The 20,909-nt window shown below is 40.8% G+C and overlaps 1 protein-coding gene across 19 annotated transcripts in view; it reads right to left on the bottom strand.

The window, feature by feature from the left end:
* Positions 1 to 20,909, bottom strand: part of DTNA (dystrobrevin alpha) — a 316,470-nt gene that overhangs the window by 85,657 nt on the left and 209,904 nt on the right. For all 19 annotated transcript variants that reach the window (XM_074987209.1, XM_074987208.1, XM_074987222.1 and 16 more), the window contains 3 exons: positions 11,056 to 11,269; positions 2,010 to 2,095; positions 505 to 659 (listed from right to left, as the gene is read on the bottom strand). In XM_074987209.1, the coding sequence (XP_074843310.1) occupies positions 505 to 659; positions 2,010 to 2,095; positions 11,056 to 11,269 (455 nt within the window). The remainder of the gene's footprint in view (positions 1 to 504; positions 660 to 2,009; positions 2,096 to 11,055; positions 11,270 to 20,909) is intronic.

Consider the following 20,909-nt stretch of genomic DNA (forward strand, 5'->3'; position numbering starts at 1 on the left):
TTTTAGGTGATAAGTACAATTGCATATTTTTTCTAAGAGTTTAAATCAATAAAGCACCCAGGAAGGAATTCTCTTCTGCCACTATAGTAGCAAAAATACACAATCAGCTGGATGCAGAATTGGGTGTTTCTGATTCCCTCCTAAAGTATCAGGTGTTGGCCACTGGTAGAATATCAGACTCAATACATCCACACAGTCTGATAATTCCAGCACTTTTGTGGATCCTACTGAGAATTTCTGAAAAGGAAATTAGCTGTTCAGTGGCGTGTAGGCTTCTATTTCCAACATTTCAAGTGTGTCTGTTGTGTCAAAACAGATATGTACAACTTGATTCTTGCTTTAAGATTTGGATTTCACTGTGACGGAGATATAAGGTGAGGTACGCACAACTTAAGCAGGGAAGAGGAGCAGCATGACTGTGTACGTAAAGGAAAAAAGGAGCAAAAGAAAACTTGATTAGTCATGTGACTGACAGCATACGTCAGTGATGTCATCGTTCTTTACCTGTTGAGAGAAACACGATTTTGCCGATTGCTCCGTGTAACCAAATGAAGGACCTTCAAAAACGGCAGTGGGAAGTTTGAGAACCTCCCGCAGAAACATATCATACCTTCCATAAACCATCACGCCACCAGAGTCTGAAATCATTGAGAAAATATCTGGGGAAATTAAAACAAAAAATTAGGCAAGAAAAAGAGAGGTTTACCACAGATCTTCTCTTAGATCAACAACATATGATCTGAACTTAATGTAGTGGGATTATATATATTATATTTTGCTTATGAAAAATTTCAGGATTATTGTACCTTTAATTTTAGCTTAATTTGCCAGCAGCAAAAGAAAAATGCACATGTAAGAAAATATCAGATTTCCTGCTTTCTGTGGCTCTGTGGTATTCTTTTTTAGTTTGTGCTTGATACCTTACATGACAGTAATTTAATCAGATACAATGGATCCAATCTGATAAATTGCAATCTATCAACTACAACTTTTTTTTCTGGAGCACCGAGTGCATGAGGCTATTTGTTATTTTTTGGACACACAGAACACACAACAAATTTGAAATGCATTACTTGATTCTTATCACTCTTTGTCTAAAATTATCCGTCATATAAATACTACAACCATTTGTCATTCTAAAGCGGCACCTTACTCTTCTTTTATTTTCCTTAATGGTAAACACCACCTTCTTACTTGAAAAAAGAGTTTAAAATGATCCAAAAACCTAGTGGAGGATGATAGACTAAGGGACGGTTATTTTTCAGTCAGTTACGGCCATTTTTGTTCTCAATGACAGATACCGCATTGGGTACCGCTGGAGGGAAATTCCAAGTGAAGGACCATGCAGTTCACTGCAGGGAAACCAGTGTCACACTATATTCTGTCACTGCGTAAAGCCTATAGACTCAGGGAATCAAGAGCTATCCTTCTACACAACAGCAGGGAAAAGGGAGAACTAAATATTATGTTCTGGATGAAGCTGATCGAAATGGACAAGAATACTAAAATTGGAAGCCTCTCAATGATTCCGTAGATGGAATAAACCTTCGCTAGATGTGTTTGGGAAATGAGGATAAAGCCTGTAAAGTAGAAGAGATGGACATGTGCCCCTGAAAAGGAAATATAAACTATGTATAAATGGCATTGTTTTTCTAACTGTGAATACGAGAGAGATGTCATGAAAGAGGAAATTGTCCAATGATGCTAGACATTGGCTGCATTTAACTGCACTTCCTTTGAATTCTATTAGTTTGAACAGAAACCAACAGGACCGCTTGTTATTTGAATTAATCAGAATTATGTAAGTGACCTGGCTCCAGAAACATAAAACATGTTTGAGAGTACATCCAAACAGTGAACTGGACTTATCCGAAGATGCCAATTGATTCAGGAACACCCCACCAAAAATAAACACACTCTAATCCCACTAGGTGCATCTACCATTCCAGCAAAATTTGCTATCTTATTAAATATAGTGATGAATAAGAGACAGAGAAAACAAGACGTACATCTTAATTTGTCCATGATCTTTCCTCCACAAAGAGTCGCCAAAGCCATTTTGACAGCAAAAACTGAAATTTTACCATGTCCTTCCCTGTTAAATAATAATAAGTTGTTACATGTGAACAGCATGAATGTACATTTTAACTGCATCTCCTTGATATGACATAAGGCACCATAAATGTACTATACAGTTAATAACATCTTTAGATTCATGTGTTTTTCTTTTTAGATATTTATGGTTTTCCTTTGCAAGAACACACAACAGCAGGTTCCTCTGTGAAACCATCAGAAACCCTCGAAGAACACCCATAAGGCACATTTTAATATTAAGCTTATCAGAACAACATTTGAATTCTGGTTAGCACTTCATACACTGAGCTTTTTACTATTAAATTATTATTTATTGTCTTTAGTAACTGTAGTGGTCAAAGGCCCCTACCAAAATCATGGCCCCACTATGCTAGAAGCCGCCCACACAGAGAGTATACAGTTTAATGTGAAACAGGATGTACAAGTGAATGCAAAAAGCAATAGCAGGGAAAGGAGGATGAGGTTAATGGCTAAAGAACATGTGGTTGCTCAAGTTAGCTTCTGTGCAATTTAATGTCTCCAAACCATTTGCCTTTTCAGTTATATCCCAATTCACACTTTAATGTTCGAGAGCATTTAGTTAAAACATGGGCAGTCAAGCATAATCAAAACTCTACTGAAGCCAACAAGAGACCATTTTTTTCAATGGAATTTGGATCAGGCCCTATGTTGAGATCATCTTATTTTCAAGGAAAGCTTCTTTTTAAATCCTACCCTTTGGCACTGTCAGATTTTAAGATTTTGAAGCACTGATGTAATACTGTGCTGGATTTCACTAGTTCTATATGACCATACAAAATCCTACACTTTTCCCTGCAGGAATGCTGGCAGAATCTATTGGTTATATTGAGGTTAAGCATCTGGTATATTTAATTTCAAATAAATTTGGTTCTATTTAATTCTATATAACACATAAAAGGGTACCCAATATAGGAAAAGAAATTTTATAATAATTCTCCTATAAATCTAGTTATGTCCCAGTCAATTATAAGCAACTTTTCTTCCGTGAAAGGAATGAACCTTCATAAGCACTGCAGTATCCATATGCAATGTGCACATTTTATGAACTGTTGATCTTTTCACTGAATAATTTAAAAGCAAAAACTCAGCTGTCTCATGTCCATACCAGTTATCCTGCAGCCATCTCAGTGATTACTTACCTTAGGGCTTGTCTACACTAGCTCCCTACTTCAAAGGGAGCATGGTAAGTAGGCTGTTGGGAGTTTATTAATGAAGTGCTGTGGTGTATATGCAGCACTTCATTAACCAAATTCCCCCCCCAGTAGTAACTTCGAATTGTTAAACTTTGAAGTACCAGCCCACTTCTAGCCACGTCTCACCCACTGGTACTTTGCAGTGCCCGGGGTACTTCAAAGTCCCTTTACTCCTCAAAACTTTACTCCTCAAAACTTCAAAGTGGCTGCAGGGGGGAATTTGCTTAATGAAGTGCTGCATATGCACCGCAGCACGTCATTAATAAACTCCCAACAGCCTACTTACCATGCTGCCTTTGAAGTAGGGAGCTAGTGTAGACAAGCCCATATAGAAACTTCAGTGTATTCCAGTTTCTGAGCCAGTATTTTCCATCTTCATTAGAAGGCCCTGTGCTTTCAGTTCTAAAATCACTTCCCTTGACAGGAGAAAAACATAGTGCAGTTTGTGTAAATGAATTACGCTATCACAAGCAGAAAGCATGAACATGCTAAAATGTACAATCTCACTAAAAATAATAGTAGTACAATTCCTCTTTGTATTGAATTTGTTGGTCTCAAAATTTTCAAATTTATATTTTCTTTGGATTTCTCAGAACTTTCCTTCAAGGCATACAGTACTAACAGTGTTGGGGACAGGCTTTACTTATTACCCCTGGAGGGCTACATGTACACTACAGTGATCTGTTGACAAAAGTTACTGTCAGAAGAGATCTTCCAGCAAAACTTCTGTTGACAGATCATATCTGCACATAAAAGCAGATGGAAAGAGCAATCAGCTCTGTCGACAAGAGAGTGGCCAGACTGCCGGCTGCTCTCTCGACAGAACAGCTAACCAGAAGCTCAGCAAACCGGGTTGTCTGGTGAAATGGAAGCCCTGCCTGTTGACAGAGGGCCCCCCGCAGCATCTACATGGCTTTTTTTGTCGACAGAAACTGCTGACAAAGGCATTATTCCTTGTTATGGAGAGGCAGAATGCTGCAGGTGGAAGTGTTAATTTTTTTCAATAATCTGTTGACAAAACGCTTTTTGTCGGTAGACGCTCCATGAGTTTTGTTGACAAAACTCTAGTGCAGACATAGCTGAGATGTTTAAAGGGTTCCTGTTCTTGTTTAATAATTGAGAGCATGTTCTCATCCCAATGAAAAATAGAATGATTGTTTCACTGTCAGCCAATACTTTCTATTTTAGAGCAAAACACACCAATTTTTCCCTCTGAGTCCCATCAATGGGACTAATAATAAAGCAAGGCAGTATTCCGTCGGAGCATGGCAGAGCATTGCCATATGATTCTGTGTGTCTCTGTGCAACTAGATGTTCTCTGACCTCCACTCTATGCCCCATTAGACATATTGGGTGTCCAGCTAAACTTCACAAGCCAATTCTCTCTATAAGGATTCTGGAGTTTGGATTTTAAAAATTATTTGGCTATTCTAATTGCTTTGGAATAGCACTATGGCTTGTCAGTCATGACCTGAATGAAAGAAATTATTTTTGCCAGAATGAAAAGAACACCTGATTTCCGACTGCAGTTCCCACACTTGTGTCCCTCTGCCAACTCCAAATCTGAGCAGCACGTGCACATCACAGAGTAATCTCGCTTTATTTGGATTATTAACACCACACTGCTGTCTGGTTTTCCCATAGAAATTCACTTGATTTATCATATTAAAATGTGTTATGTGCTTCATGCCTATGAGGACTCAGAGCTTTCAAAGGGAATGGCTGTTTGGCATTTCCTAAGGCTGGTTAACAAAACAATCTTTATAGCCCTGTCAACTTTCTCATTTTAAATCAGTGTGTTACAAATTTAATAGGCAGGATTCTGAATAAGACATTGTTTTAAAAATCTGTTTAAATGTTTACTTCTTTTTTGAAAGAAATACAGCAGCACAGAAAAAAAAAATGAATCTATTCTAGGAGATCTTAGAAGAGAGGGGATACATAAATAGCAATCCCCGATACAGTTTTTAATGCTGTTTTTCTCTTCACATTCTTTTTCATTTTGATTGTGTACTATTTCTTTGTTCAATTTCAAACGATTAAATCAGATTGAGAAAATTCTGCATCTCCACATATTTCCATCTTTTCATTTTTTTACTGACAGTGGGCCAGATTTTCAGTTAGTCTAGCTCAATTGTTTATATAATACCAGCTGAGGCTCTAGTTCACTATGTGCATTCTGTTACCATTTATTTTGCATGACATCTTATAGTCCTTTTTTATTTTTTCTACTCTCAGGCTACGTCTACACGTGCACCCAACTTCGAAATAGCTTATTTCGATGTTGTGACATCGAAATAGGCTATTTCGATGAATAACGTCTACACGTCCTCCAGGGCTGGCAACGTCGATGTTCAACTTCGACGTTGCTCAGCCCAACATCGAAATAGGCACAGCGAGGGAACGTCTACACGGCAAAGTAGCACACATCGAAATAAGGGAGCCAGGCACAGCTGCAGACAGGGTCACGGGGCGGACTCAACAGCAAGTCGCTCCCTTAAAGGGCCCCTCCCAGACACACTTTCATTAAACAGTGCAAGATACACAGAGCCAACAACTAGTTGCAGACCCTGTATATGCAGCACGGACCCCCAGCTGCAGCAGCAGCAGCCAGAAGCCCTGGGCTAAGGGCTGCTGCCCACGGTGACCACAGAGCCCCGCAAGGGCTGGAGAGAGAGTATCTCTCAACCCCCCAGCTGATGGCCGCCATGGAGGACCCCGCTATTTCGATGTTGCGGGACGCGGATCGTCTACACGTCCCTACTTCGATGTTGAACGTCGAAGTAGGGCGCTATTCCCATCCCCTCATGGGGTTAGCGACTTCGACGTCTCGCCGCCTAACGTCGATTTCAACTTCGAAATAGCGCCCAACACGTGTAGACGTGACGGGCACTATTTCGAAGTTACTGCCGCTACTTCGAAGTAGCGTGCACGTGTAGACGCAGCCTCAGTCTTTGATATAGAAACATTAATCTGTTTTTAAAGTATCTGTTAAATGTAACAAAAATTAATGCTTAAATGGAAGCAATTTCATTTCTAAGCGGTAACACAGAAGCTACATTAAGAAATATGCTTGTGGAAATGCTCTAGATTTATCTATATTTCCCCAACAGGTTTAATTATATTTACTTCCAGGAAGTTTTTTTTTTTTTTTTATTGACTGGCAGATAGAGTTAGTTTTCAAGTTTCCACCCCAGCAATATAGCCTTTTCCCACACTTCAATGGCTATGGGACAGGGGAGGTGGGACAGGAATACATTAGATATATATTATGAATCTTTCTGTTTCTTTGATTCTTTTTGGCACTATTTTGTACCAGTTATTTGTGTTCATAAATACATAAACTAGAGCTAGTGTAAATTCAATTTGCCCACCAAAGTATGTCTATATGTATGTACACATGTACACACACACACACACACACACATGCATGCACAACTGATGACTGGACATGATAATGGGGTCTCAGACTCTCCAACTTCCCCAGAGCCCAGAAGTGTTTGAGGCAACTTTGCTCCATAGTAAATAGCTCCTCTCTACCAGCAGAATTAGGGGGTCTCTTTAGTAAAGTGCTGCTACATCAGGGCAAATACCTCAGCCACAACCTGAGAGCATCATGCAGATACAGACTGAATTTACGACGCCTCAGCTGAAATGTTCATAAAAGCTCCCAGGCTAACAAAGAGACTTACCATTTTACTAATAGAAAGAATAACGAACAGAAAAGATTTTGTATAATACCTTTCATATTGAAGGTATCCCCCAAACCCTTCAAAGAACAGTACTGATGCAAAAGTGACAGTACAAATGCAGCAGCCTGCATGTGCTCAACAACTGTACACAGAGAATAAGGGAATGCTGGAACTAGGGATATCGCCTATTGTTGCAAAAACTGCCTCGTGCTTTTACATCATCGGAGTGAAGCAAAGATGGTCTTATATGGTGTACTTTAGCACGAAAAGAGAGTGTGAGAGAAAGTCCCAGCCCAGGTCTTAAAGCTATAGCCCTCTGGCCCAGGCTTGAGAGTTGTACCAAATGAGCTGCATTGACACCCATTAAGCTACCCAGTTGCATTCATGCTTAAATCTGCATAAAGAAAATTTAAAATTCTAATGCAGAGGAAGAAGAAGAAAAAATAAATTAGAATCTTCTGCATATTTGGAAATCCAACAAATTTATACCATTGGAGGGGCACATAAACTATTATTTTATAGTTAACCAAATATGAAATAGAGGCTTTTAAAATATACTCTCACTTACCATATGAACAGACTTTCTTCAAATATTTATGGGACCTTTTAATACTTTAATTATGACAGTGAACTCTAAACTGTCACAGGTTATAATTAAGTGTTTCCTTTTGCATAAATATTTCAGTAAGGAAATTAATTGGAATCAAGCTGAGCTGTTTCATTCAACTGGACAACATTTACAATGACTAAATCTCTGAACTGCATTTTTCCAGGCCTTTCTTCTCTTTTTAAATGGTTAGCAGGACTATATATCTTGCATTGATTAACAAAGCTGAAGAAAGTAAAGAATGTAACACTTTGCAACACTGAGCGAAAGGACAGATGAGAAGCTGCTTTTAGAACAGGTGTTGAGCTTCTCCACAGACTAACTCTGATTCTAGACAAGACATTTGTTTAAAGAGAGGGGTGAAACAAAGCCCTTGCAGTTTTGTCTTGTGTCTTTTGTAGCCAGGAGACACAAGTTGCTTTACAATACAGGTATCTCAAAGAGCATAACAACTAGCTGCAGCCTCCATGCCCATGAAGACTGAACAAGAGTGGCAAGAGGACAGTTTGTAACATATTTCACAATATCAATCGAGAGATTTTTCTGGGACTGCTGTATTGGACTAGATCAGCTTTCCATCTATTCTGATGCCCTGTTTCTTACACTGGCCTATGCTAAATGGCTTAGAGGTTTGAATTAGCCACTCTGTTGTGTAATATTGTACGATGGAGGGGTAGAAAGGCAAACATTTCTTCCTGGTGCCTGTTGATCATCTTATGCCTTTAAGCAGATGCAACTGCCTAAATTTCACATGTAATCTCCTTAATCACATGAGCAAATGGGGAATGCATCTGCCTGGTATTTGGAAATTAAACCTCCTTGTGCTGTTTTAAAACATACTAAGCTCTTCTAACACCCACACTACCTATACAGTAAATCAGTTTGAATGTCTTTCTAACGTTGACTTTTAATTTCACAGCTCCCTTTGTTATTGTATTATAAAAAAGAGTAAACAAGAGTATGATAGGAGTCTTCACTGGATATTTTATATATCTTTCTTATGGCAGTTGCTCTTATTTTTCTCCTTTACAAACTGGAAGTCTCTGAAAACTCCCAAAACCTTGGGGGAAAATGGGATTCTGATTTTTAGGACACTCCTGAGGATACACAGGATTGAAACATCTGAGTCTGTTATATATTTTAATGTAAATTTTAATTTAAATGTCCAATCAATCTAAACACAGAGTTAAGAGACGGGTCTGTAATCCTACATTAAGGAGAACAGGGTTACTAGGAATTAAATTTATCATTTCAATGTAACTGACATCTACTTTAAGTCTCTTTTATGCTGCCAGAGCAGATCACAGGGACCACAGTGTAAACATGAATCCAGCCTGGTTACTCTAATATGGGGATAAGACGTACTCAAGGTTTTACCAAGCCTTATTGCCTTCTACTAGGTTATATGTAAAAGCAGGGTTTCTTCTGAACTGACTGTACTGTTTGCTTGTGTGCTCAGGCACTTATGGGAAAAATCCTGCCCCCACTTGTACATGCACACAGGGCCATCAACCCATCAGAACTGTGATTCTCCAAAATAGGCAGAAGATGCATGAACAGAGGTGTGCATCCCCTGCCAGAGAGTACTGCCCTATTCTGTATAATGTGCTCTTGGGGCAAGGGTTTGATGGCTGTGCTGTCACATGGACCTATGGGACATTCTCTTAAGAAATGTGGTGAGATACATACCAGTACATTCCACACAGGACATGCCAGTTCAGAGGCAGGAACAGAGGCTGTGAAGCTAGTCTGAGGCTAGAGTGAGTGATCCCTAAGGTATTCCCCAGGGGTGACAGTAGTGAATCATAATATAGTATGTCTGATGTGCAGCGAATGTGGAAACTATGCCTTTAAAACAAATGCATTTCCACTATTTCAGAACTGAGCAGTAAAAGCCTTCCCTCCGTTTCTCTGTAAGGACTCCAGACATACGGCTGCTGCCTTTACCCTGGCTCTGATGTGCTCCAAAACACACAATCACTGGTCTCACTGTCACAGCCATTAGTTTTTCATTTTTTTTCTTTTAAACAGGGCTGCAGTTTATCTGCAGCACCTACGAGTGCATGTGTCCAGGCACTTTCATTTTCTTTCCTTCCCGGTCTTGTCAAGTCACAAATTCAGGGTTTTTCTTTAATTAAAAATGCTGTATTATGTGTTTTATTGCCTTTAAAAAAATCCCAAAGGTTACAGTTTCACAACCTACTGACTTTCCTTTTTGAGAGGGAAGGATGGGATGCAAAATACAGACACACTATGCCTCTGCAGCTTTGTCATGTGGAACAACTGCCTTTCCCGCTCAGCTGTTACCATGGCGACTATGCCCTACCTGATGATCTGGCTCTCAAAAGGTACACAATACTAAGCAAGAAGTCCATCGAGTGTGTGTATGGCATGAAGGAGTGGGGTGGGGATACTTATTTTAAGGTTTCTCAAATGATATTTTTAGCTGGTGCATTTTCAAATGATAAATGGTAGAGTGGTAATAGGCAATTTGCACGGGTCAAACTAAAGAGCTATTCTATTTTGCGAATCCAAGCTATTCAGCTGCTTTTAAGAATGGCAACAACAAATGGATGTCTCCGAATCAATAACCATAGTATGCATCTATACACTGTATATTCATCTATAACATTAAATTAAGAGACCTTCTCCATCTCGAGCTCACCCCTGTTGTACCAAGTATTCTGACACATGGTCCAGGTAGTAACACACAACATTCATTTTTTCCACCCCATGACCCTTATCTTATCTCTCCCATGGTCTTATAATAGGCTGACTTACCAGGAACCAGAAAAATTGCTTGCAGCTTCATGTAATGTTCGTGCTAGTTGTTTCCATCCATGTGCAAATGAGTAAATTTTGTTATGTGCACAGAGTCACATGCAAATATGCAGCACCAATAGAAACACATGCTTCCGGCTGCTGAAAGCTGTGGGTGCTCTGCTAATCAGTTGGGAGGCACCTCGATTTCTCCTGGGTGGCTACCCAAGCGCACAGCTTCGAGGGAACACTGGCTGCAAGAACTTGCAGCAAAAGAGAGTTGCCTCTAAATAATGAGTCAGTAACTTATGTCACCACTGTACAACCATTACAGTAGTTTCCTATCTCTGATATTTCAATACATAGCAATGTAGGTTAAGAGTGGAGTCACTGTATATGTGAGCAATTCTACTCCCATTTAAAGCTCAGTAAGTCTGGAGTAACACTGGACTATACCAGAGTAACTGTGAAACACACCTGAGTTACTCTTGATGTAACAGTATAAATAAGACCAGAATTTGGCTTTTTACTCCATCCAGCTGCCCATGCCACATTAGCTCTATTTACATATTCATTATTTTGGACAGACAGTTTAGCTTGTTATGTGTTTTTGAAAGCGACAACAGACAAAATCCTTCCACTGATCAGGAAAAAGAGGAACATGTACGGATAGTAGAGGTAAACTTACGGATCGAAGGCTGCGAGCAGGAAGTTGAGCAGCAAGCTGATGGACTGCTCTACGTTGATCTGGTGAGTAGTTGGCATCCGTTTGTTGAGCTGGTAAAAAATAGTTGAAAGCACAGCTTCCAGGCGAGCCACATTCAGTTCTATGTTTGGGTCCAAGTTGTTTAATGCATTTTCTCGCAATGCTTCTATAACGTTCCAAATGTCCACCAGATGTACTGTGTATAATTTAAGAATAGTCATCAGATACTCACATGCACATACTGGAAAAAAACAAAATCTATTCACACACTGGTACTTTGGCAGAGTACACATAGTTCAGGTAGGTATTTCATGTATCAATAATATTTTTTTCCATCTTTGGGGCAGACAGGAGAAAGCAGAGTCCCTGGCAGCAGCTGAGCCCTAGGTGGGTGGAGGAAAGCGGAGCCCTGGGCAACACTTACTTCCCAGTCTGGCAAATTCCCTGTCTCAGAACTAGTCAGTTACCAAAGATGCTGAACTAGGGAGGTCAGACCTGTACTGTTAGTAATTTAGAGAGTTGGTGAGATTTTAAAAGGTTCCTAAGAAAGTTAAGTACTTATCTCACATTGACTTTCAAATTCACTTAGACACTTCTGAAATGCCTGTTCAGTAATTTGTACCAGAGTCAAAGTGCTTTACAAAATAGAATAAAGTATAATTGTACTTGCACAGATTAAATTATAGTTTTAAAGAGAAAAGATTAAGTAGTGGACTTCAAATAGTATTTCATTGTCTTAAATACATTTGCAAGTGTTCTGTAAAATCTCGCTCTCTCTTTAGACTCCATGCCCAGTCTAAGCTTCATGACTTTGTCTCTTCACCAGAGCAGTAGCCTGAATGACAAATTATCCAAAATTTACTGTCAGAGGGAAAACATTGTGTATATATTAATGTCATTATGGTGACATTATCAGGTCATTACAAGTCAAAATTTCCAGTGGTGGAGGATCATTTAATATGTTTTCAAAAACTGCTTTAGTACAAAACTCTAGTTTCTTCCAAATCCAAGTCCAAAGTATCACTCCATTGTTCTTATTGTTAGTGATATTTGTTTCCCAATTGAATGGTTCATATTTCATAACAGGCATAGAGTAAACATATAAATACAGTACAGATTGTAGTATTACAGTGATAAATGTTGCATTGTCCTTATATCTTACCACATATTGAGGTACATCTGCACCTTGAAAGAAATGCAGATTATGACGGATAAAGACATCATTTATCCTCTTTAAATAATCTAATTCTTCTTCATATGAGGGAATGTATTTATACCTTCTATGATAGTATCTATGGTACTTTGCTCCCATTTACATATGCTGCAATGCCAATGGAGGAAAGGTACAAAAGGCACAGCAAAACCTCCTGGTACGTACTAGACATAGACATATTTTCCAGCTCCACTTTCTGTAAGTCAGCAAAACACCAAGAAAGGCTGCATGATGCAGTTCCATGATCAGAGCTAGTGGGTATCTGAGGTCTTTGTAACAAAAGGCAACCTCTGTAGCTGATCTTTTCAGCAGGTTAGCTTGAGCATCATCCTAGACTAGGCTAGGCAGACAGAACACACGGCCAGAAGTTCATGTGCAGTTTGTTTCCATGGAAATAGTCTGTCTAAGTACAAGTGTGATAACATGCCTAGGACTTAAATCCAACTGCCAGAATCAGGGTCAGGAGAAAAAAGAGGGAGTCAGATGCTAGGCCAGCTGACGGTCAAGGAGATGGAACTAGCTAGAAGTAATTTTAATTTTTTTCTTACTCTGACCCAGTCACACTCTCTGGGATACCTCGTGTCGAGTAACATTTCCCCTTGGATGCTGATTACTGATGAATACGAAGGTGAGAAATTAGGACGATTCTGGCAAGTGAGGTCTCTGTCTCCATTGGTGCAGACACCAGTGACACGGATGTGGGCCTGGGACACACTCCTTATGCAGGGCTAGTTCTCTGGTCTTCTTCATAGAGGCAATGCTTGACCTCAAAGTGTTATGCACTGTTCTTGATGGTGGTCCTCCAGTTACCTGACCTTCCAGATGCCTCTCCCAGGTGTCAATATTGTACTTTACCAAAAATGTTCTTAAGGATGTTTCTGTAGTGCTTCCTCTGTCCACTGCAGGACCTCGCCCCAGTCCTCAGCTGAGCGTAGATAATCTGTTTAGGCAGATGTGCTTCAAGAATCCTGACCATGTGACCAGACCATGGCAGTCACCTGTGGGAGATTTCTGCCTTGATGCTGCAGGAATCAGTCACTGTGAGGTTTTTCTGTCCTGCCATGTGATGCCCAATATTCCCCTCAGGCACCTCAAGTGGAATTTCTCCAGATCTTTTACATGACGTCTATAGGAAGTCCAAGCTTCAGCTCCACATAGCAACACTGGGATTGCTATGACATTGTAGACATCAATCTTGGTCTGTGTCTTGGGCTACGTCTACACGTGCACCCTACATTGAAATAAGCTATTTCGATGAATAACGTCTACACGTCCTCCAGGGCTGCCAACGTCGACGTTCAACTTCGACGTTGGGCAGCACCACATTGAAATAGGTGCTGCGAGGGAAAGTCTACACGCCAAAGTAGCACACATCGAAATAAGGGTGCCAGGAACAGCTGCAGACAGGGTCACAGGGCGGACTCAACAGCAAGCCGCTCCCTTAAAGGGCCCCTCCCAGACACAGTTGCACTAAACAACACAAGATCCACAGAGCCGACAACTGGTTGCAGACCCTGTGCATGCAGCATGGATCCCCAGCTGCCGCAGCAGCAGCCAGAAGCCCTGGGCTAAGGGCTGCAGAGAGAGCATCTCTCAACCCCTCAGCTGATGGCCGCCATGGCGGACCCCGCTATTTCGATGTTGCAGGATGCGGATCGTCTACATGTTCCCTACTTCGACGTTGAACGTCGAAGTAGGGCGCTATTCCCATCCCCTCATGGGGTTAGCGACTTCGACGTCTCGCCGCCTAACGTCGATTTCAACTTCGAAATAGCACCCAACACGTGTAGCTGTGACGGGCACTATTTCGAAGTTGGCGCCGCTACTTCGAAGTAGCGTGCACGTGTAGACACGGCCTAGATGTCACAGTCGTCAAAGAATCACCTCCATAAATATCCATACAGCACACTGGGCTGGAAAGTCAGTGGTGACATCCACCATCAATGTCTGCTGAGAGGTGTAGTCAAGGGGATCAGAGTATAGGAAGGAGGCTCTGGGCTGAGGCAGAGGACTGGTGTGTGTGTGCTCTGGACTGGGGATGTGAGTTTTGACATGAAGTCAGAAATGCAGCATGTGGTGCAGGAAGCGGCTCCAGGCTGAGGCAGGGGGTTGGGATGTGCGGGGGGTGCGAGAGGATTACAAGATCTGGGAGGGAATTTGGAAGTTGGAGGAGATGTAGAGCTGGGGTAGGGTTCCAGGACTGTGGGATAATTATGAGGAGTAGGCTCTGGAAGGTGCTTATCTCAGCAGCTCCCCCAAAATGGTGATATGTCCCTTGGCACCTAGGCAGAAGTGCAGCCAGGTGGTTCTGTGCAGTGCACACTGCCTCTGCTTGCAGGTACAACCTCTGAAGCTCCCATTGGCTGTGGTACCTGGCCAGTGAGAGCTGCAGAACCCACCCTGTGGGATCCCTCCAACTGTCCCTCCACCTAGGAGAGGGAGGGAGACGTCACTGCTTCTGGGAGCTGCAAGAAGACAGGTAGGGAACCTTTCAGTGCCATCCCTGCCAACCAGACTTTTAGAGGCCTGGTCAGCCACTAGAGCCTCTTTGCAACTGGGGACATTCCAGCCAAAAACTGCACACCTGGCAACCCTAGTATCATACTGCACTTTAGCTTCAAGTTAGCTGATATATATAGGGCCGATGAGATGGAGGGAAAGGGGAGACAATGGTACCAATACCATGGCACCAAGCTCAGCTCCCCAAAATTAACTTCTTGAAGGGCCTCGATATATACTCAGTCTTTCTTCTTGTTCAGCCAATCCCTAAGACAAACAAGTTTATTAACATTTACAGATGATAGGGTTGCCTGCTTATTTACAACATCACCTGAAAGTGAAAACAGGAATTCAGATAGCCCTTCTGCAGTTTGCATGACAATGCATTTACATGCCAGATATGGTCAGGGTGGCTGACGTGCTTTTCCAGGCCTCGTGGCAAGATTGGAGGGCATGGATGTGGGACCCAGTAATGGGCAGGGCTGGGGGCTAGCTTCCCTTAGCCATCCCTTCAGCACTCCCTGGCATGCACCAGTTGGAGCTCTGGCAGTGATTTAAAGGGCACTGGCTGTTGCCATTGCTGGTGCAGCAGGGGTGGTGGCCAGAAGCCTGGAACCCTTTTAACTCAATGGGCAGCTGCCCCCTTTGCCCCTTCTCCCATTGACAAGCCTGGATATACTAAATTTCCTTATATCTGTTCATGCTTTGACTTGTAAGCTCTGAAGTTCTCCATTGTTTTGGTTTTGAGAGCAGTTATGCAAACAAAATGAAACAAAACAATTTTATTTGTAAGTTGCACTGTCAGGATAAAGAGGTTGCATTACAGTACTTGTATGAGGTGAAATGAAAATACTATTCCTCTTATCTTTTTTACAGTGGAAATATTTGTAATATAACTATAATAAGGGGAGCACTGCACACTCTATATTCTACATTGAAATTGAAATTATATTATTAAAAATGTAGAAAACATCCCAAATATTTATAATAAATTTAAATTGGCATGCTATTGTTATTTAACAGTGTGATTAAAACTGCAGTTTATCATGATTTTTTAAATCTTGCAATTAACTGTAATTTTTAATTTCTTTGAGAGCCCTAAAAGCTATCAGTATTTTTTGTGCTACAGAAAAATCAGTGGGCATTCTGAGGAAACTTGATCAACCATCCATGTGTAACTTGGTAATATGCAAAGCATACGTCCCATGAATTTTCCAGAGACCTTTCAAAAAGGCCCCACAAACTGCAAACAGTGTCTATCTTAATGAGACCATTCCTCATTCATCCACGTATGAAAAGAAAACGTATGTCATTTCACCATCACCTGCCAAACTATGGGGGCCGGGGGGTGCTGACCTTGGGGCTCTGGTATCGGTACCTTTGTCTCTCCTCTTCCCTCCATCTCATCAGCCTTATATATATCAGCTAGCTTGAAGCTAAAGTGCGGTCTGATACTAGGGTTGCCAGGTGTACAGTTTTTGACTGGCATGTCCCCAGTTGAAAAAGGCAATCATGCCATGTCAAATTACGTCACGTCATTTTTGCAAAAAATATTGATAGTTTTTAGGGCTAACAAAGAATTTAATAATTACAATTAATTGCAAGATTAAAAGGAGTCACAATTAATTGAAGTTTTAATTCTGAAACAAGAAATACTTTGTTGATTTAACCCTCACAGATAAATACATTTATAAATATGTCTTAGTTCTTTTAAAGATAATTAATGGTTAGTGTAAACAAAACTCACTAAACTACCAATTCATTCTGATACAGGTGGGCATAAGCAGATGAACAACCTACTACTGGCTGCTGTCCAGTTCCTACCCAACTAACCCACGTGCTATTTAATGTTCATATTGTTCCATTTCTAGTAACTAATATTCTCTGATGGACCCTAGATGATCACACCATAAAATGCAATGCCATTAATACAAAGCATGTTATCTTACACATCCCCAGACTTAGTATGGGAAGTGGTTCTGCTAATTCTTCTTCATGCAAGTAGCACTAATGAAGTTAATGAGACTACTTGTCTGAATAAGCATTAGTAACATGGGATGCTAGATATCTAACTGTCTAATAACAACGAACCTATGTCCCAGTCCACATTTGCTTTAAATTTGCTTTAAATAAAAATGATGATGCCACCTTAATCTTATATCTATCACCAGTACTTTAAATACCTAAAACCTGGCCAGCTTTGATCTGATAGGTAAATGCCCATATTGTTTATTAATAAAATAATGCTTGTATAAATCATTTATATTGTGGTAGGCATTGTACAGAACAAACATAATAAATGACAGTCCCTGCCTCAAAGAGCTTACTCTAACCCACAAGAAATAACAGGTCCTGAAAGCAAGTAAATAAGAAGGTAGGACAGGGATAATGGGGGAACAAAATAATGGGACGTATTAGTATAAAATAGGAGTGGGTAACATCTATAGCAAATCAACAGCAACAATCACATTTTGTTACTTTCTACTCCACTTCAGCTAGGAACTTCGTTTTCAAATCATCTGCCAAAACCACTGGTGATTAGGTGGAGGTGGTGATATGCAATTCAAACAAATGGATTTACCAAACATTAAAAAGAAAATTAAATCAGTTATTAAACAAAAAGACACTGGCCCAGTGTTTCTTAAACTATGTTCCACAGAACACTGGTGTTCCACGAACAACTTGCAGGTGTGCCGGGAATGTTTGGAAAAATAGTTCAAAGTTTTACCATAAATAACCATTTTATGATAACAGTAATGGAAAATACTGAAACGATTTTATTTCTACATCTCGTGAGAATGGTAGCAGTCTGTCAACACAGCAAGGTTGACTAACATTGTGTTAGCCACCGCTCTCCTCTAATCTTCTTCTCCTGTCTATATGGTGGTGTAGCAACTAGCAACAACGTGTGACACATTTGCTACGCCGGTGTGGCAGCTATGTTGTCAATCAGCTGCTTGCTGTAAGTCAACGTGCATGTATGCCATGCGATAATCCACTGAATTTATTATTTCCACTGATCTGCGTAAACAGAGCAAGTTACGTTGCTTTTTTAAAAAGCCAGATACATGATTAAATTACTTCATTTTGGTTTTGCTGTCTATGTTGTTGTTTGGTTTTATTTTTTTAGGTCTGACAATTTTTTTTTTTGAAGAAAATTTTCACAGGTATTCCACATAAAAAAAATTATTGTTTGGTGTTCTCTGGTCTCAAAAAGTTTAAGAAACACCGCGCTAACACAGCACGAATATTCTGGAATCATGATTCAAAGACAAATTAACTATGAAACACCATATACTGTGCTCTGTATAAACAAATTTAATTTTATTTAGCACTTTTTAAATTCATGTAAACCTGTGTACTACAGAAGGTGCTAGAATTAGACCAAAATTCTCTGCTGGTCTAAGCTGGCATGGCTCCAGAGAAGTCAGTGGTGCAGCAACACTCAGACACTGGTAACTCAGTGAACATATAGGTAAACGTGACAGTTGCATTTCCTAATGGCTCATGCAAAATGTTAGCCATTACAACATTTAATTGTGAGCAGGGAAAGGCTGAATCAGTCTGAAAAGGGGTTTATATTCCCCCATATACCAAGAAATATAAGGACATGCCAGATGCTTTTATATATCATCCCTCTGTTTTCACTCTTTTCTGGCCACATTTTTACTTCTCTCAACACTTCGCTATAATAAACTCTGTACACCGAAATAAAGTAAATAAAACCATATTTCCATCATTTTGTAATTCAGTCAACATCTTCATTTCTGCATAATTTAGAGCAGGGGTTGGCAACCAAAATATCAAGAAGAGACTTTTTTTCCAGTTCAGTAATAAACTCAGTAATTCAAGAGGCACAATGCATGTGAATATGAGATGGTCCTTAATAAATAATGCCGAGCCCTACTTTTTGTAACCCCTATTTTAAGAACCGTGCACACACAATGATTTGTAATATGATATTTGTTTACTGCAGGATGTTCACAAACTTTTTACATATTGTATTTTCTCACACTTTACATGTGTGCGTTTGTACCACTGTCTTCCTGACTTCCATTCCCAAACCTTACCTCTCTCTGGAGGTTGCTAGGGAGCATTATTGTTTCAAGATCACATATCATTTGCTATTCAGATATGGCTTGTTCATTTTGGAGCTTTTAGACTTTCATCATTTATCAAAATAATCAGGAGTGTTTTTTTTCTTTTACTTTGTAATTATAGGGTCAGGAGCCTCAAAGAAGTCCTTAAAGAGCCATGGGAGCTGCAGGTTGCAGACCCTTGATTTAGAGGAAAAGTAATGCTGCACATTATAAATATATGAACCAATTTTGTTGGTTATGGTATTCCTTCCAGTCTTCAGCTATCTTTGGTCTCTTACAGTGTTGCCCTAGCTTGAAATAATGGGATGCAGAAGAACAAGTTGCTAGCTGTGGGCACACTGCTAATCAGCCGGGTGACATTTGAATTTCTTCTGGGTAGCCACCCATGCACTCAGTTTACAGGGAATACAGTTCATCCGCATCAGTACTACCTAGCCTCCCCAAGCCAACCTCACCCAAGCTGCGTGGCTCACAACAGTACTCATTCTCCCTTCCTTCTGTTACCAGCCATACAGCAGCACACACAAGCAGATGCAGTTTCCAGCTAAAGCACAGTGGGCCAGACTGCTCCTGCAGTCAGTCAGACAATGCACCCAATGTAAATCCTGTCTCGGAGTTTTACCAGCAAGTAAGCCACCAAAGCCAGACAGAATAGCTCACAACCTTTCCATGCCACAACCCAATGACAATTTCAAGGTCTGCCATTAGATGCCAGGATGTCCATATTATATTATATTATAACATCTCTCCTGCACTCTTTCTCTGTGTCTCTCAGTGGTCACTCAATAACCAATAGAATGTCTTCATGTCACCCTCCTATTTGTGAGGCTGTTGATGGCCGATCAGGCCAGTTCTGGAGCCACAGATCTTATCACACAAGGGGCAGGTGTTGGTAGCTGTTGGAGGGGCCTGGGACAGTTTTTGACGTTCTTTTTTAGTTCTCCACCTCTCCTCATCTGCATTGCAGTGGGACCTCTCGAATTGCACCACCCCCATGGAGGGGAAGGTTTGGGCAAGGTTCTCACAAGTGTCAACACTGATGCTGCATTTTTTCATGCGTGTCTTCAGCATGCCCTTATAGGCACCCACTGGCCCCCAACCCTCCTCTGTCCTTCCAACTCAGAAAACAGATCTGTTTTGGGAGGTGCTGGTCAGACATCCGAACCATGTGATCAGTCCAACAAAGTCACTGATGAATGATAATGGCTTCAATGCTGGTCATGTTTGAATCTTCCAGGACGCTAATGTTCATGTGCCTATCTGCCCAAGAGATATTTAGGATTCTCCTGAGGCAGTGTTGATTATATTGCTCAAGTACCTTCAAATGATGTTTGTATGTTGTTCAGGTTTCACATGCATACAGAAGCGTTGTAACAACCATACGGTATACAACGAGCTTTGTCTTGGGATAGATGTCCCAGTTCTTAAAGACCCTTTGTCTCAAGTGGGTGAAAGCACCTTGGCCTTTCTGATGTTCAGTGTGAGGCTGAGATTATTGTATGCTTATTGTATGTAGGTAAGATGGTCTGAAGGGGTGTGGGAGAAAAAGCAGCAACCACATGGTCTACAGAATGAATCAAAACCTTATCGATCTCAGGAGACTGAAGGCCAAAAGCAAGACCTCCATGACCTCGATCATGGAGCTCCAGTACACAGATGAAAGCTTGTTATCAATGAGGTGAAAGGTCATGGTGATGAAGATGCTGAACAGTGCTGTGGCAATGACACAGCCTTGTTTGACTCTTGTTCTGACCTCAGGACAGTGGTTGCTCAATACCGTGGCACTCATGTTGTTGTGGAGCACCCTCAAAATGCTGATGAATTTTTTTGGGGCAGCCAATCTTTGACAGGATGGTCTACAGGGCACTACAATAGATTGAGTTGAATGCTTTGGTCAGATCGATGAAACTCATGTGCAAGGCTTGGTTTTATTCATGACATTTTTCTTGCAGTTGCCAGGAAGTGAAGATCATGTCCGTTGTTCCTTGGAATGGTCAGAAGCCACACTGGGATTCTGAGAGAAT

This window comes from Carettochelys insculpta, chromosome 2 (assembly GCF_033958435.1).
Source record: "Carettochelys insculpta isolate YL-2023 chromosome 2, ASM3395843v1, whole genome shotgun sequence".
In the NCBI taxonomy this organism is placed as follows: Eukaryota; Metazoa; Chordata; order Testudines; family Carettochelyidae; genus Carettochelys; species Carettochelys insculpta.